This window comes from Ambystoma mexicanum, chromosome 5p (genome assembly GCF_040938575.1).
Source record: "Ambystoma mexicanum isolate Mex_15411 chromosome 5p, UKY_AmexF1_1, whole genome shotgun sequence".
Classification (NCBI taxonomy): domain Eukaryota; kingdom Metazoa; phylum Chordata; class Amphibia; order Caudata; family Ambystomatidae; genus Ambystoma; species Ambystoma mexicanum.
In genome coordinates, this window is record NC_090930.1 from 1,029,980,404 (window position 1) to 1,030,007,180 (window position 26,777).

Genomic DNA, 26,777 nt, shown 5'->3' on the forward strand with positions numbered 1-26,777 from the left:
TCATTTTGAACATTTTGAAGAACCAATAAGAACTGGTTCAAGACTTTTCTTTTCCTTTGAACAATTTGGAGAAGTTGAGATTGAAAACCCTGGGGAAGGCACTTAAGGAGGACAGGTGAAGGTCATATAATTATTGTTTAATTATTGTTTATTTTTTTATGTTGCTTATGAGTATCTTTCAATGCTTAGTGTAGGGGCCAGTTTACATATGTTAGTAGTGATTCCCTTAGTCTTCAGACTAGGTAGGGAATTCCCTGATCGAGTAGGGCAAGCAAGGTTTGATTATCCGATTTTTACTTTAATAAAAATGTCTGATTTTGCGAGAAAAAAAACATTTGTCCGCCTCACATTACTGACCCCTCACAGAAGTAAGTAGAGGCTTTGGATCATTGAGTAGCTGTTTGGAGTAACTTGCTACAGCAATGTTTTACTTGGGTAGTCAACTCCACATTTTCTACAACGAGTTTCTCTTCATGCAGAATACCTGTCAGTTAGACCACCCAGAGACTCTAGTCAGCGTCCGGCACATCATAGTCTCTGACCTCCACAAATCATGCCTGAGAAAACTCCTGATAGCGTCAATACTTTGCCTGTTAACGTCTCCTGAACACTTAGTCTTTGCCTTAATCATGTAGCGCACCCTTCTACAGCCCCCATGGCTTTATAAATACAACAAACACAATATTATAGCTCAGGGGCAACAGGCTTATCTTGGGAACAACACAGCGCTCAGCAGCATGGGTTTGATACCCGGTCGGTCTCCGGCAGTAAGTGAGATAAAATGACCAATTGTTTTTTTTTTTAAACACAGCACTCTGTGGATCAGGGTCTCATCACGAGTTGTGCGGTAAGCCGGCGCTATTACACCGAGCGGAAGCCGAGCACTATTTCTGCCAAGCAATAGCGTTACTGCTGGGACCCATGCCGCAAATAACACCATATTACAAGCATGCGAGCATGCGTATCGGGGCATGGCACTTACACTAATTGTGCCCGATGGAAACAGCTCTGAAAGTCTGGAAAAATGCAATTAGCGCTACCATCCAATCAGCATTTGGCCGGTGACGCATTTCACCGACAGAACAGGAACCACTTTGGCGGTCATTTTGAAAATCTCAATCCATCAAATATCAGAGCCCCCAGTAGCCATCCACTCTATGCTAAACAGCTACAATGTCCTAGGAGAGTGTCAGGGGCAAGGCTGCACAAGATCGGCTCAGAAAGCCGAAATTTACAGAGGGGGAGCTGGTGGTGTTGGGGGATGTGATTGTGGCCCACCATGACTAGCTGTATGGTATGAGGCAGCGTAAAACCTATGCCCAGCGCCACACAAACAGCTGGCAGATGGTGAGCCAGAAGGTCACCACAGTTGCCCCCATTCCCCTGGGACAGGGAAGACTACAGGAAGAGGTGGAGCAACCAGCGGGTCCGGGGACTGCTGGCCCACCACAGGCAGGATACCATGGCCACCGGTGGGGGGACAGTGCCTCTACTTGCACTGCTGCCCTGGGGGGAGAAGTGCAGCTCTGTGCTTGATATGGAGGGCATCAAGGGCGTCAGAGGTGCAGAGGCAGGAGCCGAAGGTGAGTCAACTGCCCCCCCCAATCATGTGCATGCAACAATGTCAGCCCAGCACAGTATGCACCAGTGGACAGACCCATGAGCCGGGCATTGCGACAGGGGGCAGTGAGTGGGTGTCACATCAGCCATCCACTGCAGCATCCATGTGCCAGTGAACCACACACCCATGGCAGGAGCACATCAGTGCACCATAGGGACCTGACAGTGCCATGTACCCCTACAAACACACGCGTGCATGAGTATCAGATGCATGCAAGCCAAGTAACAGCAAGTCCTGCAATGTCCTCTTGCCATCCCCTCACTAGCCAAATGCAGTTCCCCTATGTGCACCCCCTCTTACTGCACTGTTCCCATCATTGTCAATCCACTTGCAAATGCCCCATACCAGGCCTCTGCATCAGGACAATAGCCCGGGGACCCAAAGATCACCATGTATACATTGCCATGCATGTGAAAACACTTGAGTGTATGTGATCAAACAACATCACATTTGTCCCCTACAGGCATACATGCAACACCAGAGGTGTTGGAGGAGGAAAAGATGGCTGGCCCATCTGGGAGTGCACTGTCGTGTGACACAGCCACCACCACCCTGCAAAGGGGCAGACATGCCACCCATAGGTGTAGAACACAGCCCACCACACCCTATCGCAGCAGGGGCAGGCCTACACCCGCAGCCCAGCCACCAAAGGAGCACACCGGTTGCTGCAGACAACACCTCTACCGCTGTGGGCACCTCAACAGAGGGTACACCACCACCCACCATGACATTGGAGGAACAGGGGAATAGCAGCAGTGACAGTGACCATGCAGCAGTGCCTGCAACCCCTGGGTGTAGTCTGCGCAGGCAATCCACCTCCACACCGGGGAGCACAGCACGTGGCCAAAAGCGCAGCCAGAGACCCCAGAGCCCACCATGCCACCGGTGCATGCACACCCCTGAGTCAGACGCGGACACCCCCTCCATTGGCTCCCCTTTTTCCAGCACACCCCAGCAACGTACCCCCACACCAACGCAGCCTACGGCCACATTGGGCATGGTAATGCAGAGGCTGGTTGAGACGGAACAAAGGCAAAGGGAGATGGAGGCCATCGGCCGCACCTTCTCTGACCATACGCAGTCAATCCGGGGTGTGATCCGGTGTGCAACAAGAAGGATGGCGCAGGACAATGCGAGGACTGGGGGCTGTTACTGAATGCACCGTAGCACTGACAGCGTTTGAGCAAATGGTGCAGGAGATGGCAGAGGGTGTCTCAGCCTCTGCTGAGCAGATACATCAAGGCAATGAGTTCCACCGGCAACAGATGCAGGGGGCAGGCTCAATCGCTTCTCGGTCAATAACACCAACGAGGAGTCCCAGGAATGCACCCCTAGGCGCCAGTCCCTGCGCCAGCTGTGCAACAGATCACCGGCTGTTGGGAGTCAGGGGAAGAGTGCACAGCCACAGTGATTGACTTGTTGACTGTTGGCCTGGTTGGCCATGCAATGGACACTTTGGGGGGTGGGGGAGGAGGGATTGTGTGCTGAGGTGTTGGTGGAGGGCGGGGATGGGGATTTCATGCTGGGGTGCTGGTGGTCGGCTGGGGATTGTATGCTGGGGTATTGGTGGTGGGTGAGGGGTGGGGGAATTGTGTGCTGGGGTGTTGGTGGTGGACGGGGGATGGTGGTCAGTTCATGCAAAATGTTAGATAAAAGTTAGATGAACATCAATAATGCGTGGACATTCCTTATTGTGTACATGTACAATTTCTTGACGGTGCTGGTAGTGCACATGTGCAGGATGTTGTTCTACAAATAAATGTCTATTAATGCCTGCCGGGTCAGTCTCCCTTCCCTCACGTCAGCCCTGTGAGTGTCTGCTCTGGCTCCTGCATCATGCTGTGTCTTCCTCTGAGTTTGGTCTATCTGTGTCAGGGTGTAGTGGCACATTCCTCCTCATACAAATGCTATGGAGCATTGCACACACCAGAACAATTTCCCCAACTTTCGCAGGGGAATACATTAGGGCTCCACCAGTGCGATCTAGGCAATGGAATTGTGCCTTGAGGAGTGCAAAGGTGCACTCAATGCATACACTGTTTGTAGGCGGTCTTGTGCGGTGTCTGTGGGTCATGCACAGGGGTCATCAGCCACGCCAGCTTCGGATATCCAGAGTCACCTGCACTGAGAGACATACAGACATCAGTCAATTGTCTCACACTTGGGTTTGCTATCAAAACATATCGGCTTTGTTAGCCGTTTGCATGCATGTGCGCATCCCGCCCATGCAATGTGAATGTGTGATGGCAGTGCAGCATTTGTAAATGATGGAATGCATTACTTTGTCTGTAAATGCACCCTGTGTCAATATGGCAGGTTTTCTGTGGCATGTCCCAGGTGAGTGCACAGGGGCACGTGGACGTGGCACGGGTGGTCATGCTGTTGGTTGCTGCTGTGTGGATCTGCAGTGTGCTGCATTATTGATGCATTGTGCTACCTGTGGTGTAATGTGTAGTTCTGATGGCAGCAGTGTGTGCCTGTCAGCGTGCGTGTCCAGGTGTGTCCAAGGTGTGCATGCTCCCTTGGATGCCCCCTGTCGTTGGTGCAGGTGCTGTACGGGTGCTTCCAGGACAGCCACTTGTCATGCCATGCTTTGTGTTTTCATCACCCCCTTTTTGGTCTGTCTCTTCCCTGTGCATATGTGGCAGAGATTGTACTCACCCACTATCCATGTCCGTTTTCCTCTGCGCCTCTCCATGTATCCTGACAGTGTGCTGTTGCATAGGATCATGGAGTCGTGGATGGAAGCTGGGTAGCGGGCACAGCAGTGGCTGATGATGAGGTCAGGGCCGCAAGTCACCTGCATGTTGAGGGAGTGGTAGTGCTACCGGTTCCTGTATAGGGCCTCATGTGCCTGGGGTGCCACCAACGCAACATGGGTACAGTCCATGGCTGCTATGACATTGGGAAGTTGGGCAGTGGCATTAAACCTTGGCTTCATGTCATTGACCTGGGCTGGGTTGGTGGGCAGTGCAATATGCCGGTTCACATGGCGCACGAAGGTGCCTGTCCCGAGGAACTGCAAGACTGCCACAAGCTTCACCAGTGGGGGCACAGCTGTACGGATATTGATCCTGCTCCCTATGTCATCCTGATTTGTTCCCAGCAGCTAAGTGATGGTCTCCCTGTTGCGGTGGTACTCAGTAACAAACTGGGTGTCGCTGAGGGCCCAGGGTGATGGCCTGACACTGGGGATGGTTGTTCAGGTTGCTGGTGCTGCTCTCCTCCTCATCCTCCTTCTCCTCCTCATTCTCATCTCCACCCCCCCCCCTCCGTACTCCCTGTGCCCTTGCCTGGTTGGCCTGCGTCTGAAGGTCCAGCATGAGCAGCTGCCTGTCCCAGCTTCCAGTAAATAATGGCAGCATGGTGTTTGAAACAGTGTTTGGGGCCATGGTGTGTCTTATATAGCCATCTGGTTTGCATTGTGTGCACCTGTGGCTTGATTCCTGGCACCTGGGTTCATCTACCTCCAGCTGGAAGCTGGAGGTAATTTTCAGCTGTATTAGCACCGGTTTTTGGCGCTGATACCACTGTACATGCACTTGTCATACGGCTGTAATTGCGCTTTGTATTGTCGGCGCTATTAGCGCCGGCAGTGATAGTGCTAGCTGTAATAGCGCTGACGTTTTGGGTCTAGCGGTATTTGTGTTCACTCGTGATCTAGCGGAGTGGTATTGGCAGCGCTAGTTTGGATTTAAGGGCTAGCACCTAACTCGTAATGAAGCCCTCAATGTCAAAATGTTAGCTGTCAAATATTTTAACCATTTTAAGAAAACAATAGACATAGAGGCAAATTACGTATGAGTTTTATTTTCAGAAATGGGACAAGTGGATTGCACTTTTGTATTAATTGCACACACTCAGTGGGTTTTTATTTGATTGTGGTTAGCTATATTACAGCAATGTGCTGATCGGTTTCTGGTGTCTGTTACAGATGAACTAGGGAGTTGCAAGCCAAGTACAGAGTCTATGTAGGATAGAAAAATAAATCTGACTTTATCTACTATCCACCAGCAGGGCATCAGCTGCAGGCCGGGTCTAGTCCTCAACCATCTCCAGGCCAAAAGCCTCAGATGTCCCTTCTGGCCAAAACCCAAACACTTTGCACCCTAGCCCCAAACCCTATCTATCTAGCTGGAAAAGGATTTCTCCAATTCAGCTCCAAATCATTCACGCTCATGTTTCCCCTCCTCAATTATTCCACTCTGTGCAAAACTAACATCCTCTCCCAAGTCTGAACTGAGGCATTGACCTCCTAGGATACTGGAGACCCGTATACAGCTTTCCTATAGGCCTTATACTGACCAGTTTACTAACACATTCGTCCTAACAAAACACATTAGCTCACTTTTGTATGGCAGGGAAAAAGACATGTCCTCTACTGCCTGACTGACTGGGTCCACCATGTCCCCCAAGCTATCTTTTAAATGTTGACCGCATTCTTTTCGGAGGCTTGTTGAGGTACAGTCAGAAATGTCTGACTGCAGTAACCTCTCCTGCACCCGCCCTGCTAAAAGTGACCCATTCTTCTCTTGTGTTTCCTCCTCTCTCCAGGGGCTCGGTGTGTGCTGATTGTCTTAGACCGTGTAGACTTGGGATGAACCCAGTGGTGGCCGAATGCGGAATGCCCACCCATGTGACTAGCTGTGGTGGCAACGGCAAACTGCGACAGTGGTTGATCGACCAAATTGACAGCATCAAGTACCCCGGGTTGGTGTGGGAGAACGATGAGAAGAGCATCTTCCGGATCCCATGGAAGCACGCCGGCAAGCAGGACTATAACCAGGATGAGGACGCCGCCCTCTTCAAGGTACAGGCTGAAGGCGAGGGTGAGAAAGCAATGGTGGACATGAAAGCTGCAGATTGTGCCTAACCATCTCTGCTCTAGTCTCATATTCAACATTTGCACCCCTCAGGGCCTGGCGTTGAATCTGGCTCACTTATCTTTTGGGATATTATGTTATGCAAACTTATGGAGCAGACTCCGATCATTTGTTGGGGTGTTGTAGGAAGTGGTGAGTCTTGAACTGTTTTATGGGGACTAGTGGGCTGGGCTGCCCTGCAGGCTCTTTGGGAAGTCCGTGCCTGGCAGTTTGGACCTGGCGTTGGCGGGATCTTTCCCCTGCGGTGGCTATGGCGATGTATTAAAATTACCATCAGAGTGCCGATTTTGGTGTTGTAGAGATGGAATCTGTTCTTGATAACATATGGAACACTTTCTAAATAGTGTTGCAGTAGCTGGCAGTAAAAGCCTGAACAGACAGGGGGAGAGGAAGGCGCTCCACTAAAGCAGCATGGAAGTGGGAGGGTTGGGGCAAGGGTAGGGTGACCGCGCACTGAGCCAGAGGGTGTTGAGCTGCTGTAATCCATAAAGAGTGGGTAACTGCAAAATAGTCAGTGACAGCCCAGACCAGTTCATTTTCTAAATAAAGGTGGAATGGTGGGATTTCAGCTGTTTCCTGAAAAAAACGGTGGTATCTTTTTCAAGGCCAGGCAATTCCAGATTTTAGCATCCCAAAAATGCCAGAGTGTTTCCTCCAGTCCAGTTTAATTTGAATAAGCTGGAGTGTGTTCCTGAGTACAAATCAGGTCCCATGAAGTCAGAAAGTGATGTACTACGTGCCTTTATTGTAAAGGGGGTCCCTTTGTGACACCTGTTTCGACCAACCGTAGTCTTTATCAAAACTGGGCACTTATTCTTATAATATCCTACCACTCAGGTGGAGTGTGAGCTCCGTTGGTACACAAATTAGTAGGGTAATTCCCTGGACCCCGGCGTTATACCGATACCCATGTTAAAGTGGGATCCGCGTTCTGTTGCTTCTAAACTTTAACACAATAAAGGCACTTTACTACATTAATTTTTAACGTGTTGTGGTACATCACTTCCTGACATGAAGGGACCTGCGCCGTACTTAGGTACACAACCCAAGTTATGCAAAGCAAGGTTCGGGTATACCTTATAGTACCTGGCCCAGCGAAAGTCCACACTACCGAAATACTCCTTAGCGCAGAGTGAGCAGAACTACCCCCAATTCACACGTGGTTTCATTTGAACTTGAGTAACATAACCAGTGCCACAGAGGAAGATAAGCACTTCCTGTGCTGTGAGGAGTAAAAAAGGTTGTTAAAGTACAGAGGGGAATTGTCATAGAGACTATTATGAACCAATGTAGCAGTCTTAAATAGAACGTGTGTTGGTATTGGTAGCCAATGAAAGCCTTAAGAATAGGAGAATCCAGAGTGTGTGAGGAAACATTACATATGATGTGGGCAACATTTTCTGTATTCCCAGAAGTTTTGATTAAACCAATTTACAAGCCCCTCTGTACCAAGAATCACAATATTCAATATTTGATAGAACTAGCACCCTAGCAATTGTGGCTAAATGGTCTCATTGAAGAAAGGTCCCTTCTTTCTTAAGAGCTGCAAGTACTAGATGGAAGAGCTGATCGCGATTAGTGTAGGCAGACATATTCTTGACTTCAGACAAAGTTGAAAAGGTTGTAGATTTATATTGAAACAAAGAATGTTGAGAAGTCAACGTGCGAAGATAATTGGAAGAGCCAGTTATTTCCAGTTCAGATTTGGACCTGTTTAAACTGCGCTAGTTATCCTCCATTCAACTCTTACCACAGTCCATAATCGAAGACCGCTTCACGTTGTTCTGTGTCTGGTTGTTATCGAGCTGGAATTAAAACTTAAAAGCATCAGTATCGCAGTGTTATCCAATATTCAGTTTTGTAAGCAGGCCATGAAGAGGTTTGGTGTAAATGTTCAGTAATAACGGGATGCAGAGCAGAGCCCTGAGGCACTCCACATTCAGCCTTGGTAGTCTTAGTCGCATGCTTAGGTGCAGTCTAATATAATTTCAGACAGGGAGGACTGAAACCAAGGTAGTACAAAGGGTGACATCCAGGAGTCATCACCCAGCCTATGAAGGATGGTTCGATAGTTCAGGGTGCTGAATGCTGCCAAAAGATCCAGCATTATCAGAAGGGTCTTCTGGTGAGCATCTATCCACTGCAGCATTCCTCTTATATGTCAATGAGGGCTGCTTCCATACCCCAGGGAAGGGAAGAAGGCCAATTGTTTGTCACCTAGTACTTGATTTTGTTTCCCAAATTCCTATAATTGGGAGGTAATCTTCTCCAAAATCTTTGCTGGGAATGGCACGTTAGCGATTGGGCTGTAACTAGCTGGTAATTCAGGACCAAGAGAGGTTTCTTTTAGAAGAGGTATAAACTTGGAATATTTTATTTGGACTGGTATTGTCTCCTGTTTGAAGGACAAATTAATGAGTTTTTTTAAAAAAAAGATAGTTCATTCAAGCATTTTTTAATACTGCGGCGGGTGCAGGGGATACCACGACAAGAAGTGATGCGCAAAGAGAGTAAAGTGATTATAATTCATCAAAAGAAATTTTGCGAAAAAGAAAAAGATGGTATCTCAGGGATTACTTGTGTCAAGGTTGAGGTACTTAGGCCTAAAGAGGGGTGCCTTTATGCTAGGGCAGTTTCAGTGTTGTCTGTAATAGTTGTTGTTTATTGTAAACTCAAGTATGGCTCGCAACAGGAGTAAACATTATTAAATGCAAGCTACTAGCCAAGTATAAATAGTCTTGCCCCTTCAATTCTCAACATACACACAGCACACTCTTTCTTACTCACCAAGAGTCGATTATCACTAGCCAATGAAAAGGCAAGCGTGCACATTTAGAAGCCTGACTTGAAGTCATTCCAAACTTGTCGGGTGGATTGGAAAGCAGTGGGCCTGTTTCCAAGAGTACGGTTATGACAATTTGCTTTGTGGAATTTGAGGCAATCTCTGTTGACTTATTGTAATGGGTTTTCGTGGCATGCAAAAGTAGCCTTGTATGCGGATCACGTTCCAGACAGCACAGTTTTCCCTGATCTTTTATTTCTTAGCCACATACATTGGGTTTTGTGCTGCTCTGTACAAATAGATGTAGGAGCGTAAGTAAGCCAGATAGGTTGTGCTACTCTGTTGGTTTGCATGATTCTAGTTAGAAGTGCTAAGCAGTTAATTATAGCAATCCATTTAGTGTTATAATAATACGTGTATTGGGTCACATCCCGCAAAATTGGAAAATGTTATACAGTTTCCTGAATTGGAAGGGAGAAAAGATTTCTGATTAAAGTAATTCTGAAGGATGCAATTTCGTAATAGTCAAGAACTAGAAAATACCGCAGACCAGCGGGCTGGGAATTAAGGTTAAGTGAATGGCCAGGTTATTAGACCTGTCTAATGATGTTAGGACGAAGTTGCCTAGATACAAACCATTCAAGGTTATGGCTGATAATGTGGGTAGGCGCTGAAGGAATGATTTGGAACTCAAACCTTTTAACTTTAAGTTAAAACGTTAACACATCTCTCCAGTCTCAGTGGTTAGTGTTACTCTTCCCTCCTATCTTCTTCTATTTTAAAGCACCCAGCGATGGGATTGCAAGTGTCCTGCTTTGTCCTATGTACGCTGTTTTCTTGTCAAAACAACTGCTGTCTACAATAAATTACAAATACAAAATAGCTATAGGTATGGATGAGTGTGGATACGTCAATGTGAAGCTTCCATTGGGGATGGGTTAGAGCAGTGATCTTCAAATGTTTTAGGCCTGCTCCCCCCAAGCAAAATGTGGGCAGACCAGGCCCCCCAAAAATGCCAAATGGACAGTAAGTCCAAATGGCTATGAACTATTGAACACCGTCACCACACCCTACTCCCAGTATAGTCCCTTGGCTCCCCCACCTGCTCCCATCACAGTCTCTGGGCTCCTTCATCCCACTCCTACCCAGACCCTGGGCTCTCCCCACCCTGCTCCCACCTCTATTCCATGGCTAACGCCCATCTTGCTCCCAGCAGAGTCCCTGGGCTCCCCCACCCTGCTCCCAGCACAGTCCCAGGGCCAGTGGCGGCTGGTGAATTTTTGTAAGTGTAGGGGCATAAATATTTAACCCCAGATATGCCCTAGCGACCGAGTGTAGATTGGGAGCTCAAACCAATCAAAGGGGTTTCAGGGAGTTTTCCCCCCGGGAATTGTTTTTTAAATAATGTGTTAAAATTTAAGCATACTTAAAAATACAATTGGGTAAAAAGCCAAACAGGTTGCAATTGGCGCTGGGGGGGGGGAGGGGAGGGCAAAGGGGGGCAGGCATGATATTTTTTACTGGACATCTTTAACGTTAAAAGGTACCATCCCTGTCGCCTGGGCCCCACAGTGCCTAACACAATCAACCTGATAATGTGTGTATGCCCAGGGGGAAGGCATGGTATTTTTACTGGACATCTATGATCGATGTCCAGTAAACAAATACCATGCCTGTGATCCACAGCACCTCAGCAGGAGAGCTGATCTTGGCAGGTGGGTAGGGGGACTGTGCAACAAAGGCATTTTTAAAATGCTTTTGTTGTACAACCCCCCCTCTCCTGCCCCCCACTCGGCAAAATCAGCTCCACGGACCAACACAAACACACACACATTCACACAGCATTCACAAAGCAAGTACTTTACTCCACCCCGCTCCAGGTTGCTATGCTTGTATGTGCGAGGAGGCGCAGGAGCTCCCACTCGCACATACAAGCATGCAGTTCCCCAGCTAGCATTTTCAATGAGCTATGCAAGGCTTGCAAAGCAAAACGCCCCCAGTCTTGCATGGCTCAGTGATCATGTGCGGCTGGGGAACTGAACTGTCAAAGGGAAACAGTGTTCAGCCAGCCCAGGAGCACTCCCTCAGCTGTAAAAAGCTGCTAAGGGAGTGCTCAGTGTTTCACTGGGCTGGCTCCTCAGCTCCTCCATAATGGGTGAGGGGGCCACTGGCTCGAGGCCCCCTCGCCCATTATGGATGAGCTGCCAGGCTGGGACTTGCCTATAGGGCAATATGGCAATGTCTGAACCAAAAATGCAAAATGCTAGCGTGGGCCAGTTTTTTGGTCTAAATGGGCCACTTTTTTGGCCAATGTGGGCCAGTTTGATGAGTTACTTAACTATGCATCTAGTAGTTTCGACCATTGTTGCTGAATACATATTCCTAAAATATTACAATCTGCTTACATTTTAACAAAAACCACCACCTTGGGTACTATTCAAACAGTCTGTCGCTAAAGGAATGAATTGCCATTTGCAACTGAGGACCTTTTTCATTGGTGCCCGAGACAGTTGCATGCTCCAGTCCAACCTTGTGAGCCGCCCCTACCATTTCCTCCATTAATAAAAAAACATTTTTAAAAAAGTTTTTTAATTTCCAGCTGGGTACTCACCCCCCATTGGCGTACCGCCCCACAGTTTGAAGACCTCTGGGTTAGAGGATGATCGAGGCCAACACTGGGAAATGGAAATGGGGATGGAGGCATTGCGCCTAGGGGTTCTGACACTGGCTGCTGTCACTGTGGAGTGGAGGGGAAGGAACATTGGTGAATAGGGGGTGCAGACCCTGTAGAGGGCCTCTGACACAGCGTAGCAGTTGGGAGCCTGGGGACTAGAAGAGTGCTTACCTTATTGTATAGAGGGTTACTCACAATAATGACTAGTGGGCATAGATTTGGGCTGTCCATGGAAAATAAAGGGGTGCTAATAATGTAGAATTGTGGGGTGCGGACCCTGCGAAATGGGATGAAAGTGGCACCAGTTGACCCTTATGGAATTGAGGGTTGCTGGCAATGTGGAATATAGGATTACTGATGCTTGCGAATGGAGGCTCCTAGTTGGATACCATACTATGCTCTCAGGCCTTTCCGCCTGCTGTTATGCCAACCTTTTACCCTCTTTTAATTCATTATCTAATTATTCTTTGTAACCCGTCTCTCTCTCTCTCCCCACTGGCATTTTCTCCTCAGTTTTTAAACATACTACTATCATTCCAGCTTCAAGCAAACCTTCTCTCGACTCATCTATTGTCTCTTAATTTCCATCCTCTATCACTATTACCATTGGTTTCTAAACTTCTGGAAAGAGTAGTTTATTCTCAGCTCTCACCGTTTCTTGACGCCAACTCTCTCACTAACTCGTCCTATTGTTCAATTTGGATTCTAATGCTTGCATTCAACTGAAACTGCTCCCCTCCCTGTCACTAATTCGCTTCTGTCAGATTGCCACGCTAAATACTCGCCATCAGTCATTCTCTGAAGCATTTCTGCTGCATTTGACATGGTGGATCACGCAATACTCCTATCTACTCTTTCTTCTTCAGGTCTCTCCAGTACTGTTCTTCACTTGCTGTCAACTTTCTCTTCTTCTCTTTCTGTCCAGACTCTGTCGGTTTCTTGGTCTGGCGAATAGTCTTCCACTTATCCTCACCTGTATGGATTTCCACAAGGCTCAGTTCTTGGCCCTTTATTTTTTTCTTTATACCTCACTTCTTTCTGGAAAACTCTCTTCATTCAGTTTGTCTTGTCACCACTTTTATGCTCCTGATTTTCATGTCTTTCTGTCTGTTCATACGTTCTCTGCGTCACTACACTTTCCCACTTGTCTCTCTGCCATTTGACCGTGGATGCTTAACCATTCTCTTCACCTTAATCCTTCTAAATTTGAAATCCTTAACTTTCCTGCATCAGTCCGTTTGCCCTCTGCACCCCCACCTTCCATTTCCTTTCCCCATCCCATCTCCATTTCTGATCATAATCCTGGTATTATCTTTGACAATTCGCTTTCTTTTTCATTTACTGTTTTGCACACAGCATGTGCTGCTCGCTTCTTCCTCTTCAAAAATTCAGAAATCTGTTCTTTCTGTACATTCCAGACCACTTAATCTCGCTAATTACCACTCTCATTTTCTCTTGTCTTGATTACTGCTCAGCTCTTCTCGTTGGTCTTCCGTCCAGATGCCCTCCCCCTCATTCGATCGATCTTTAATTCTTCTATTTATCTTCTGATTCGTCTGTCACCACTATCCTCTATTTCTTCATCTTTTGCCTCTTTGTATTGGCTTAAATTCCATTCTCGGTTTAAATTCACTTTCTTTGCATCATTTTCGAATCTGTCCATAGCCAGCCCTTCCTTATCTTTCTTCTCTAATCACTTTATATATTCCTCCACGTTCTCTTTGCTCAAGGTCGCAATTTTTTTTTCTCTGTGCCCAATCCCGTTTCCGAGCTTTCTCTCTACATCCCCCAAAATACTGGATTTACACCTTCATGTTTGTGCTGCTTCTTTACTTTTCACATTTCTATTATTTACTTGCAGAACATCTTATCTCTTCTGTTTCATCGTCTTAAATGTCATTCTTATGTTTTGTGATTAATTAAATTCTAATTCATTTGACTTATAATTGTACCATTTTATTTGTAAATTGCTTTGGCGGAAGAACTACATAAAGCAACCAAATAAACATAGAGAGGTGTGACAGGTGTTCCTAGATTCTGAAAAATGTGCTAAATGCTGGCTCTGAAAAGATCACAGTGATAATGACAGAAACAGGTCTGTTGAATGACAGCAAATTGATGATACTATTTCGTAATCCTTCCGAAAAAGGCAATTGGATAGGGCATGGTGCTAAATTTAAGCTGAATCTTTGGTAAAACTATAGCTCAGGGGACTGCAACCTTCGGCTCCCCAGATGTTCTGAACTACATCTCCCTTGAACCATCACCATCGTCTGTGCTAGCCAGGGATGAGGGAATTGTAGTCCAAAACATCTGGAGAGCCAAAGGTTGCAGAATCCTGCTGTAGCTGTAATAATTTATAATCCAGCCCGTATGCTTTGAGTGTCGGATTGTGAAGTTGGAATCTTACCTACTTGATGTGCTTCCCGTTTATGTTGCCTTCAGCTTGTCCCAGGACTATCATGAGAGCATTGAGTATTGTCCTGTCTGCCACATTTGACATGCAAACAAAGCCAGGCTTGTCCAGGCAGAAAAGCAGCAATCAAGCTGAAAACAGTAGAGTTTAGACAGAGTCAGGACGTATTCTCGACAGAGTCAGACTGAAACCAGAACATAACAAGTCTGAAGAGAGAGCGCAGACACGTGTAAAAGGGAGTCAAAGCTTCCCAGAGGGCCATACTAGAACCTGGAAGGGCTCACATCGCCAAGGGGAACTATTGAACTGGAACCCGACAAGTATTCGCATCAGCATCAATTTTTGGGGATTTGGTGAGGGTGTTAGGATCAGCTTAGAAGGGAGAGCAACATAAAAATACCTCTTTTAAAGTAGAGATCCGGAGTTGGTGTAGGCAAGAACAAACACTCTTCCACTCTTGCTTGTCCTAACAGATCTGTCAGATCTATAAAGCTGCATCAAGCTCTGTTCTAACTTAGTTCCCAATTCTGAACCGTAAGATGCGGCACTACATGCCAGTGGTGCTGTTAGATGCTTCAGTGGCACTGCTCAATGTACCTGAGGTGCTGCGTGATGTGCCGGTGGGCCACCAGTGAGATGAGTCACATTACTTTAGGACTTCAACTCAATCTCCAGATGACCCGTAAACGGGTGCCCACTCATGTATCCCAGTGCAAGGTGTGCCCGGAAGGCAGCAGGGCACTACAGAGACTCACATTGTTGGTGGGGGAGGCAGAGCATGCCTGCTCTGCTCCTGCTCTTGCCACCTCTGCTTCGTTCTGAGGCAAAGTAAGAACAGTTCCCTTTCTTTGTCCCACCTCTGATCTCCAGAAGGACAACAATTGAGAACTGTCTGCATACGCCAGGCAGGACTCATTAGGAGTCCATGCTTGATGACTGAATCCTCGCTGTTAATATTAATGGCCCCATCGGAAGACTTATATGGACAAGACGTGAGTAGGGCGTCATATTGGGTGCCACTGGTAACTCTTCATGTCCCTCTGCCATTAATTACATTGCGGTTGGGACTAGAGAGCCGTGACTACTGGTGAATTTTTTAACTGGAGGTTCTTAAATATTTGTCCCAGATATGCGACAGCCACGTTGCGTAGCGGGTGGTTTGGGGGTTCTCCCTCGAGAAATGTTTTTAAATATTGGGTCAAAATGGTTACGGTTTGCAATTGGTTTTATAGGGTAACTCATGACAAATTCCATAAAATGCCAGTCACCAGAGGGCTGCAGAGCATTTCTCCATTACATTTTCATGATACCTTTTCCCACAATATGTGCCAGTATAAAATATTTTCACACTGTCTGTGCCCATACATTTCCATGTGGACTTCACCATTGTACCCTAGAATTCCAATGTAAGACCATACTTATGTTTGCTTTGTGCATAATGCCAGTAATGATAGTATAAGAAAGCATGTCCATGTTTGTTCTGCCAATATATGGCAGGATCCCCACGTAAGAACATACTCCAGTTAGCTTTACCATTAAAAATGCATGCCAAAGTATGAAAGCATGGCTAAAGTGGCTATACTAAAATGCCAGTCGAGCTTCATAATATCACTTATCATGCTTGTTTTATCAAAGATCCCCAATACAAAAAGTCATGCCTCAGTACGAAATGGCTAGACTGGTTGCATACAAAATGCCAGTCTTGCTTCATAATAACAATTACCATGCTTTCTTTACCAAAGATGCCCAATACAAAATGTCATACTACAATAGGAAATGGCTAGACTGGCTGCAGTGAAAGGCCGGTCTAGCTACATGTTAACACTTATCATGCTTGCTTTAACAGAGATGCCCAATGTAACATTTCATGCCACAGAAAGAAGAATACCACTGATCATGCTTGCTTTATCAAAGCTGCCAAATGCAAAATGTCATGCCTCAGTAAGACCTGGCTAGACTGGTTGCATACAAAATGCCAGTCTTGCTTCGTAATAACACTTATCATGCTTGCTTTACCAAAGCTGCCCAATACAAATGTCTTACCACAATAAGAAATGGCTAGACCGGCTGCATTGAAATGCCAGTGTATCTGCATATTAACACTTATCATGCTTGTTTTTTTTTTTAAATCAAAGATGCCCAATACAAAATGTCATGCCATAGAAAGAATACGACTGATCATGCTTGCTTTATCAAAGCTGCCTAATATAAAATGTCATACAACAATAAGAAATGGCTAGACTGGCTGCATTAAAATGCCAATCTAGTGACATAATGACACTTATCATGCTTGCTTTATCAACCATGCACAGTAAAAAAATGTCATGCTTGCCATATGGCGTACCAGCGCCTTACACTCAGACAGAATCACATTAATGATGAATGTGAATATGTGTGATTGTGAGGTGCTGGGGGGTTGATGCATCTGAGGAGCTTGAGTGCCAGGGTACAACCATGGCATGTTTTACTGGGCACAGATGCCCAGTAAAAACTGCCATGCTTTCCGCCTTAGGCCAAGAGTGCCTAATTGTGTGCATACGAGGTGCTGGGTGGCCCAGTCATGGTATTTGTTACTGGGCATCTACCAGATGCCCATTAATAAATGCCATCCCTCGCTCCATTGCCCTCCAGCACCTCACATGCACAGATAATCAATTGTGTGTACATGTGAGGAGCTGGGGGGCTTAGGGGTCAGGCATGACATTGCATGTGAGGCGCTAGGAATCCCTGCAGACTGGGCTGGCATTCCTTACCGGACATACCCACTAAAAAATGCTATGCCTGCCTCCTGGGCCCCAGTGCTTCGCACGCACACAATGAATGTGATTGTGCGTATGCGAGTCGGTGAGGGGCACAGGGGTCAGGCATGGTATTTATACTGGACATTTATCATAGATGCCCAGTAAAAAACATTACATGCCTGTCCCCTGGGCCCCACAGTGCCAAACACACACACACAATTAAAGTGATTATGTGTGTATGTGAAGTGCTGGGGTGTCCAGGGAGCAGGTATGGTATTTTTACTGGACATCTATCATAGATGTCCAGTAAAAAAAAATACCATCCCTGTCCCCTGGGCCCCACAGCTCCAGACACACATTCACAATCAGCGTGATTATGTGTGTATTCAAGGCGCTGCAGGGGTAAGGGGTGGAGGGCGGAAGGTATGGTATTTTTTTTACTGGACAGCTATGATAGATGTCCAGTAAAAAAATACCATCCCTATCTCCTGGGCCCCACAGCGCCACAGAAGGAGAGCTTATTTTGTCTGGTGGGGAGTGGGATTATGGACCTGTTGTACAAACCTCCTCTCCGCTGTCACCAAATTCAGCCCCACGGACCAGCACGAATGTATAAACAACACACACACACACATCATTTTAATTAAAAAATACATGAACATAAACAAACTTGCCTTCTGCCACAGGTCCTGAAGTTTCCTCTCCAGCACTCCAGTCCCTGCTAGCATGAACAAGAATCAGGAAGTTTCCTGGTTCCTGCACATTCATGCAGGGGCCTGAGCATGGGTGAGCAGAAGCCCCACTTCAGCATGTTCTGTCTGTATATGCAAGGAGGTGCAGGAGTACCCCTTTGCACATACAGACATGCAGTTCCCCAGCTAGCATTTCCAATGAGCCATGAAAGGCTGGGGAAACAAAAAGTCCCCAGTCTTGCATAGCTCATTGAGCTTGCGAGGCTCGGGAACTGTAACTGTCAAAGGGAAACAGTGCTTCCCTTTGACAGTTCAGAGTGCTCCCTCTGTGTTAAAAAACGGCTGGCTCCTCCATAATTGGCGAGAGGGGGCCAAGACCTGGTGGATCAACGCCCCCTCACACATTATGGATGAGCAACCCCTGCTAGAGAGGGAGGCTCATCTGAGCGCCGGGAGTACCACAGGATGCCCCAGAGTCGGCGATTAATGCCTCGTGCTCCTGTTTTCCGTGTTCCAGATTTTAAGACAACGGTTTCTATGTAGATTGATCACTCCACTTTAGAAGAGTTACTTTATGCAATGATTTACATCTTTTAATCTCCCTGGACTCATGTAATCCTGCCTTAGAAAATCCTGCCTTTAAAGTGATGTACCCGCTCTTACTACCTGAGCTAAACTACTGCTAACACAAGCCCAGGGCATCCATTCTAGGCAGCTTCGAGCGGCGCTACCTGCACAGTATTGCTAGGATGACACATAGGCCCTAATAGTTTGGGGTTCGGTGTGGCACCAACACAAGACTTTTCATGGATCAGCATACATCTTTCCACCGACCACAATAAACATTTTTTCTAAAGGTTAAATGCCCCCAAAATATAAAACACGTTTCCCTCCACACCTTGCAAAGAAATGTCCAAGAAGCACCCGGAAGCATCCAATGCACTGTTATATTCAAAGGCCCAATCCAGCGCCAATGAACCCAGATCCATCTTAAAAGAAGAAAAGCTCCCAACACCTCTAATCTTTTCTGTCCACCTCTCTGAATCTGCACGTGACCCGGGCTCTCTCAGGTAGTTCTCTGGAAAACCTAATCAATACCATTACTGTTTATAAGGTGTAGCGAGACATATTACCTGTCCTGCTCATGTTAAATAGCTTTTGGTGAACTTTTTCTTGAAGTACTTTTTATTTATAAATTCCAATGACGCTGGTTCCCCACGCATCAATAATGATATTTCTTGCAGAGGATGTTTATTTGTCGCCCATTTTATGTCTCTGTGAAGTCTTGAATTAACGATATATTAATAGCATGGTGCAAAAACAGCAACTGTGTCTTGAAGTGAAGAAACCTTTGAATCCTTCCCTATACCAGCGGTTTGTAACTTTCGGCTCTCCAGATGTTTTGGACCACGACTCCCATCTGCAAAGTCAATGGAGAGGAATCATGGGCGTCGTAATCCAAAGCATCTGGAGAGCCACAGGTAGAGCATCTCTTCCTGATACTCTCTTAGATTAGATTTATGTGGTTTATAAAGTGCTAACAAGCCAGAAGGTGCTATCAAAGTGCTGTTCAATGAGCTATATCGGCAGCCTGAGGAATGAAAAGAGCAAGTGAACTCTGCCTAAAATATTCAATTCAATTGAGCACATTATGTGTACGTGACAGCCTTTGCATGGATGAAGTACTTTCTGTAGCCCAGTCAAAAAGCCTCGTTTCCACCCTGCAATTCTTTTGAAAGCTTGTATTGAGATATGAGATACAGTGAAGGCTGCTGCCGCCCACAGCTAAGCATGCCCCATGTGGCTAGACCAGATGCATCTGAGTATGTTTCCAATGGCGCGGTCTATAGGGAGGAGAAAACCCTTTGCTAAAGGTGACCCACACGTGCTGTAATTTGTCTCTGGGACTGGAGAGCATCGTGCAAAATGATGAATTTACCAGTTGGATGTGTGGTTCCGCCCCACAGTTACCTCCTTTTGGCTGATTGGCGGCAGAGCTACTGATGGTCACCTTTTGTCATGTACATGGAGAGGGCCAAAGAGATTGACACCTCGCTCATTCCAGGCTGTGGGTATCCTATGCATGCAACAAGTGCAGTTCCAAATGATTCCACATCATTCTGCCCAGTGTGCAGGTGGAGGGGGCAGGGACTGTGTGTGCCCTTACAGCATACATGGTGGGGGGTGTGCTGCACCTGTACATGCATTTCACTTTTCACGCCACCTTGCAACACCTGACCATTAAGGTGAGCATGTGATGGCAATAACTGGCAAGGGGGAATATTCTGCAAATGCATGAACATTCCAAAGCCAAAAAATTGGCTTTGGCAATGCATAATTATTTGTAGGCACTTGATCAAGTGCAGCAGAACACTTTACGAATAATATTCATAGTTGCAGCACTGTCTAAAAACCAAACACTGGAAAAAGGAAACTGTTTCGGATTTGATAAAGCATCCATTTAGACATGCAGACGTCACCCCAGGCAGGGCTTTAAGTGGGCCCCTGCAGTCTCCAGAAAAGGCTCTGGGGCCCAGCCGCCCCCCCCCCCCCCCGCCTAGCACCAGCCAGCTGACACCTCAGGCACCCCGTGTAGAGGCTGGACTGTTACACGAGCTGCCTGCAGTTGTCAACACTTCGGTTTAGAAAAAAGAAAAGGCATGCCTTTTCTTTTTTCTAAACCGAAGTACTGACAGCTGCAGGCAGTAGGCGTAACCGTGCAGTGACGGGCTGCCTGATGCCTATGTACTCGAAACAGGAGGAAGGCTGGACTGCCCAGCTCTCCTTTTGTTTCGAGAAACGAACTAGTCATCACCCAGCATGATGCTGGGCCGATGACTAGTTACTCGAAAACAAAAGGAGACACTGAGCCCTCCAGCCCTCCTCCTGTTTCAAGTACAGACCATTCATTGGTTAAAGCAGGCTCCTTGAATGAAAGGGCTGCCTGATGCGTGCGAGCTGGGGCACACTGGTGTCACACCTTTTGGTACGCCCAGCCCTTCTTTTGTTTAAAAGGAGGGGCTGAGAGCATCAAAGGTAACAATGCCAGTATGCCCAAGCTCCAACTGTTACTAGCCACCGCCCTTAATCGAGGGGGGCTCTCGTTAGGGGGCGTGTCCTTAAGCCACACCCCCTAACCAGACCCCCCCCCTCGATTTCCAATCCCACTTAAAGCACTAACCCAGGTCCCAGAGAAAGAAACGGGACACTGCGTTCAAGGAGCACGACCACTACGGGAGAAGAGTGGAGCATTGCAGGGCTCTTTCGCCATACTTTCCTCCACTCTGTCTTTCAGTGCAGTCAGGAGACAAAACTAACTGTGGCATGAAAGCTCCGCCTATGAGCCTGAGCAAGCCAAAACGAATGGTAGCCTTGTGTACCACCAATGAGTGAAAACGCTGTAACCTTTCTGAGCGGTACTAAAGCGTTGCATATGAGTCAAAACTAAGGGTGTCACTAAAGTACCCCCCTATGAGAAAGAAGTAAGTGTGGAGCCAAAGGACTGCCAAAACGATGCATTACCTTTGAGTAATGCAAACACGCCACACATGATCCAAACCTGCTGGGGACTGGGGATTAGGCATTGTGTGCAAGGTTCTACTTGCACAGCTTCCATCAGAATTTCGCATGTCAAGATGGATGCCAATGAGAAATATTAGACATAGTGCATTTCATCTGTAGTTATATAGATATGTTTCCAACCGTCCTGAAGAGTGACTGGATTTTACACTTGGGTGGGATGATATGATAGGTTATTTTTAACGTGCTTAATACCCAGAGATTTCGTAGCGCTGACCCGGGGATCGAACCTGTGTTGCTCCGTGTCATCTTGCTTCCAAGGTGAGCATGTTACCCCTGAGCTATCCTCCTGAGATGAGCCCAGGTCTATGTTTATGCTACCAAAGGAAGGATAAGGTGTGTTCCTTGTTACAATTGAAAGCAATAAAAAGCTGTCTGTGGCAAGTTGTTGCAGAACAGGAGTATTCTATCATATGCCACGTTTAGATTATCATCCAATCACCATAGAGATGTTTCTTGGCATACGAGCAAAGACGTATTGAAACATATGAAAGTTTTCCCACAGACTTATTTTTTACCACTACTGATATTTTTCTTTGTGATTATTTGCATTGTTCTTAATCCAGAAATATGTCAAACTCCACTTGAATTTCTTCAAGGTCACTTACCCCTGCATCCCTTGTCTGGTGTACCTCAAAGCATTAAGATGCCAAAATGGCTATGTGTACGTTATGTAGAGCTGCAAGACACCGCAAAACCAAGAGGGAATGGCTAGAAGGTTTAGAATTAAACTGAAACCTCTGGCAATCGCTCTGGGCAACACTCCAGGCCATCGGTCTTCACATGCCAAGACATTACAAAAAGGGGAGAGACCATATGCAAATCAGGCTTGGTCCCAACCCCAAAGGGGCAGTCCAGCCCGAACTGCTAGGTCACAATCCCTTATGCACAATACCTCAAGCATCCCCAGACATGTTTGGGCCTCATGAGGAGTAGATTTGGTCTCAAGGCACAGCAGGCACAGGACCCATATCTGGGAATACTCGTCCCACTCGGGAAGGCAATGCAAAACAAAGACACGCCATAGTTGATGCAAAGTATCATCTTCAAATTCATAGCAAAATATCTTTGTTTTCAAAAGAAAGTTCCAGTTATTTGTTTTTATAAATAGGTATGGTTAATTTATGCAATAAAAGAGTAGAAAGGGAAGAAGCAAAATGTCCACAAACATCTTTTGTAGTTTCCTTCAACAACTAGAGACCAGTTTTTCCTCTATTCCTGAAAAAAGTAAGAACACGTTTACTAGTAAAAAGTTCAAAATTTGGATGAAAAATGATTCTGCTGCGTCTGCAATTCTGCTGAGGGCCTTTCTGTATAACCCTATCCGTTCTTCAGGAGCTCGTAAAGGGACAAGCAATTTTCTTCGGTGTCCAAGGGAAATCCTCTTTTTATTGCTAGCTCAGCCCTCATTGAATCCGCAGAAGCTGGAGGTAGAAGCTGGAGGCGGAATTACACCTTCCATTCACAAGGGCCAATGGGAGGACTAAATAATTCTACATTCCTGATATCATTGTTAAAGGCTTACAGCAATGTTGCTGTTGATCATGGCAGATTTGTTTTCATCAATTCCCCTCTGTCCTTAATGAGGTGAACATCTTGACTACTTAGTCTTTCTTTTTTTTAATGCGTCTTTTTCTTGACCGAAGTGAAAGCTACAGGAAGAAAAAGTTAACAAAGTCTCAGATATGCAATCCATCAAATAATACAAATCAATAACCCAGGAGACTACCGATTTTGTGGTACAATTATGGTATAGTGGCAATATAGAATCGAACCAACCCATACAAAGCAGGTACATCCAAAAAGATACAGAGAATTGAGAGCAGTTCCATCAATTGTCAAATGTCTGTCTAGACGTCCTCTTCAGGTGCATGAGACTCCCAGGCTGAAGTTTTGATGTATGAACATAATGCATACCAGATATCCTTGGGGCGCCATGGAGAAGGCAGAAGAATTCGGTGATTACACATTTATTGCACCAGGTAAATTCTCATAACCAAAATGCAGGCGATAAAGATCCAGCTCCCTTCCATGTCAATTGTGACAGGGCCGTTAATCCAGCCGTGTCAGGGGTGGAGGGTGCCGGACCCCAACAACCCTGGGTGTCACAGAATGCATAGACAGGCATCCTCCCACCATCTCCTTACCTGCCAGGATGGTACCATGGCAGGATCTTGCATTGCGCTGCAAAACCTCCTCACAGACCAGATAAAAAGACGACCCAGCTCACCAAGAGAAACTCCCTAATACAGAGAAGCCATGTAGAAACGGAGGCAGGGCTTAAAACCCTTATGTAACCTTCCAAGCCCTCTCCTATCACACCCCTTGGATGCAAGGTAAGCCATTGGTAGTGTAAGTGGCCGATGCAGAGAGGGGAAGGGATATATAAGAGGGAGTTTTGGAGTTGTTTGGTGTGGGCTGCAGTTGGGTGAGGACCGGAGGTGGAGGAGGAAGGCCAAGAGACCAGAGGAGGCAAGAGCGATTGGAGTGTGGGGGCTATCGTTAAGGAGGGGTCTGTAGAGTGTCTGTGTGAGAATGAGAGAAATGTAAGCAGTAGAGGTAGAGAGGAGTGACGTAGTAGTAGTGGCAGAGGTAGTAGTGGTTGGGAGTAGCCAGCATAGGACATTAGTGGTAGTAATTGTAATTGTACAAAGTTATTTATAATGCACTTAATACCCAGAGGTTTCTAAGCGCAGACCCGGGAATCGAATCTGTGTTGCTCTGCATTGTCTTGCTTCCAAGACAAGCGTGTTGCCCCTGAGCAATCCTCCCGAGACTAGAGTGGGAGTTAATCATAGAAGGGTAAACAGCACACAACGTCCCTGAGCAACTTGGAAGGTAATAGAGACAGGTTGTGGTAGTAGTGTAGTGGGAACAGTAGTTGTGATAGTAGTGGCTGCAATAACAATGAGTGGGAAAATAGGAGTTAGTATTAGAGGAACAGTAGGAGGCGGAGAAGTAGAGTGAGAGGAAGGAGGGAGAAGAAGGAACCAAGATAGAGGAGTAGTTGGAGATGTAAGTGGTAGTAAGAACAGGAGTGAGAAACGGAATATCGAAGGGTGGAGAGGGAAAGCCGGAGTGTGAGATTGGAGGGACAGCGATGTGGTGGGAGGAGAACAGTTAGAAGGTTCAGTATACTAAAGGGTCAGGATAGAGGCTGTGAAAGGTGTGAGCATGGCACTGGGTGAAAGAAGACACCATTCCCTATTCCCGAGAGACTAACTAACGATAGGAGAGGGAAAGCTAGGACTTCCCTAGGGAGACAGATAGCCAGCATGTTAGGGAAAACATCTATAGTCATAGTTTGAAGAACAGATAGGTGCTACAGATTGATAATGGCTAACAGCCCGGTAGGGACGTCTGGTGTGGGGAAGTGCGCACCAGGCCTGGGAATTTGAGAGAGAGAAGGGCCGTCCCTAGCGGCAAAGTGAAGCACCTTCGAATAAGAATTCTATTGGAGGGAAGGCCAGTGATAGGGTTTAATAAAGTAATGACGAAGGACGGCAGACACAATTGGGCATTTTCAAAAAATATGCAAATTATAGGCAGGAGCGTGTCCACATTTCGGGCAATCAGGACTTGAGTTTGGGTTGAGGAGTTGAGTCTGGCGGGTGTAAAATATTCTCTGTGGTGCAGTTGCAGTTGAATTCACTTATGTTTAGAGTTTAGGGAGACCTTGGTAGAGTAGAAGCAAATTGAAATCATTGCTTATCTCTAAAAACAGTGTCAAGAGCTCTCAGACACTTCAAGCGAGATGTTGGGTTAATCACAGGAAGGACATCTTGGGGCATGCTATAAACAGCCGGTACAACATTTCTGCATCCCGAGTAGTGAAAGCGGAGGTCCATTAAGAATTTGCAGCCGGTAGGCTGGTAGTGCTCTGCACATTCTATAGTGTTGGAGTAGCTTAGTTTGATCACCCCCAACCCATTCACAAAAATGATCAGTGCTTAGGCTTTCTACAGTTCCCGTGCCTTCATTAGCTGCCGTACATGTTATGGGTGGCATATATTTGTACTTTTTTACACTTGGAGGCAATGAGGGCTTTGGTTCAAGTCTGTTTTCGCTGGTAACTAGAAGTGCTCTGTTTTTTCACACAAGGATATATTTTTGTCAATGCGTAGAGGCCATGAATTGCCAAACAAGCTTCATCCAGTTGAAAAAAGCTTTATTATGTGTTTATTTTTGAGGAAAAGATACTATTACACATTAACATAAACAATGCACAAGCCATTTGTCATTAATGCATAATTCAAACTGGTTTGCTAGTACTCTCCCGTAATGCTTCCCAATCATTGTTAATAACAGCCTGACGCTTCCAGCAGGTGCCAGTCATTTAATTTCCCCATTACTCTGCTCTGGCAAATGCATGAATACAAACCCAGAGTTGTGTCATCTTCCGTAAACTTTCCCTTGACCCATCATATTGTCCTGTTTTTGGCTGCAAATGTATTGAGTGCTATGAAAAAAGTAATATCTATTTCACAACAGTCTTAACAAAATCTATGCAGCAACAGGCCTGAGGGACAAGACAATCCTACATACATTAATAACGTTTTGTTTATGCCTTGGAAGAATTGATTAGTCGAAGACGATCATCTATTTAGAGACCATATTGAAGGAAACTATAAAATGTGTATGTTAACCCTGAAGAATGTCCAGCATTTCTAGCAATAGGGACAGAAACATGGAGGGTCCGTCATAGAATACATGCCTAGAATGTGGTGTATCTGTGACATCATCATATATCATAATATGTTGTATTTTTTATTGAAGATCTGACAAAGTCTATATGCATCCAAGACTTGACAATACAATTGCATGTTTTATTTATATATTTAATGGTATTGTTGAAATTAATTCAGCAATGTGCTTTTTTAGCACGCATAATAGTCCAGATGGGTGGGCCAGATGATGCCCTTTCCATATATTCATGATGGTTGTACAGTTATTGGTTAATTCATTTTTTTGTTGATGTGAGTGTTTCCAATTTCTATTAATCTATTTCTTTTTTTAGTAATACACTAAAGGATTTTTGTACAACTTGTATAGGAGAAGTTCTGCGGGTGCCTGACTCTGACGTATAGTTTCTACTTTTCATTATGATTACAGCAACAGGCCTGGCCATACCCTCTTTCACTTAAGGAGACGCATGGAAACCAAAATAGGATGGATGGAAGGTTTGGTTTTAATCATAAATCCAGCATTGAACTCTTCAACCTTTCAACCCACTGTTTCTGGTCCGTCTGCTCAATTATTGACGGAATGCAGCCAGATTGAAATCAGTTTTGGTCCTGCCACCAGCAGTAGTGGTAGAACCCCAGCTACTAGACCACACCCTCTATGCTGGGAAGCACATGCAGTGGGGTGCAGCTGGCTCTGCTATTGC

At 46.1% G+C, this 26,777-nt stretch overlaps 1 protein-coding gene across 2 annotated transcripts in view; it reads left to right on the forward strand.

Moving 5' to 3' along the window:
- The window catches only part of IRF4 (interferon regulatory factor 4), a 78,461-nt gene that overhangs the window by 10,817 nt on the left and 40,867 nt on the right, over positions 1-26,777 (forward strand). For both annotated transcript variants that reach the window (XM_069613518.1, XM_069613519.1), the window contains exon 2: positions 6,176-6,431. In XM_069613518.1, coding sequence (XP_069469619.1) covers positions 6,219-6,431 — 213 coding nt within the window. In that variant the 5' untranslated portion in view covers positions 6,176-6,218. The remainder of the gene's footprint in view (positions 1-6,175; positions 6,432-26,777) is intronic.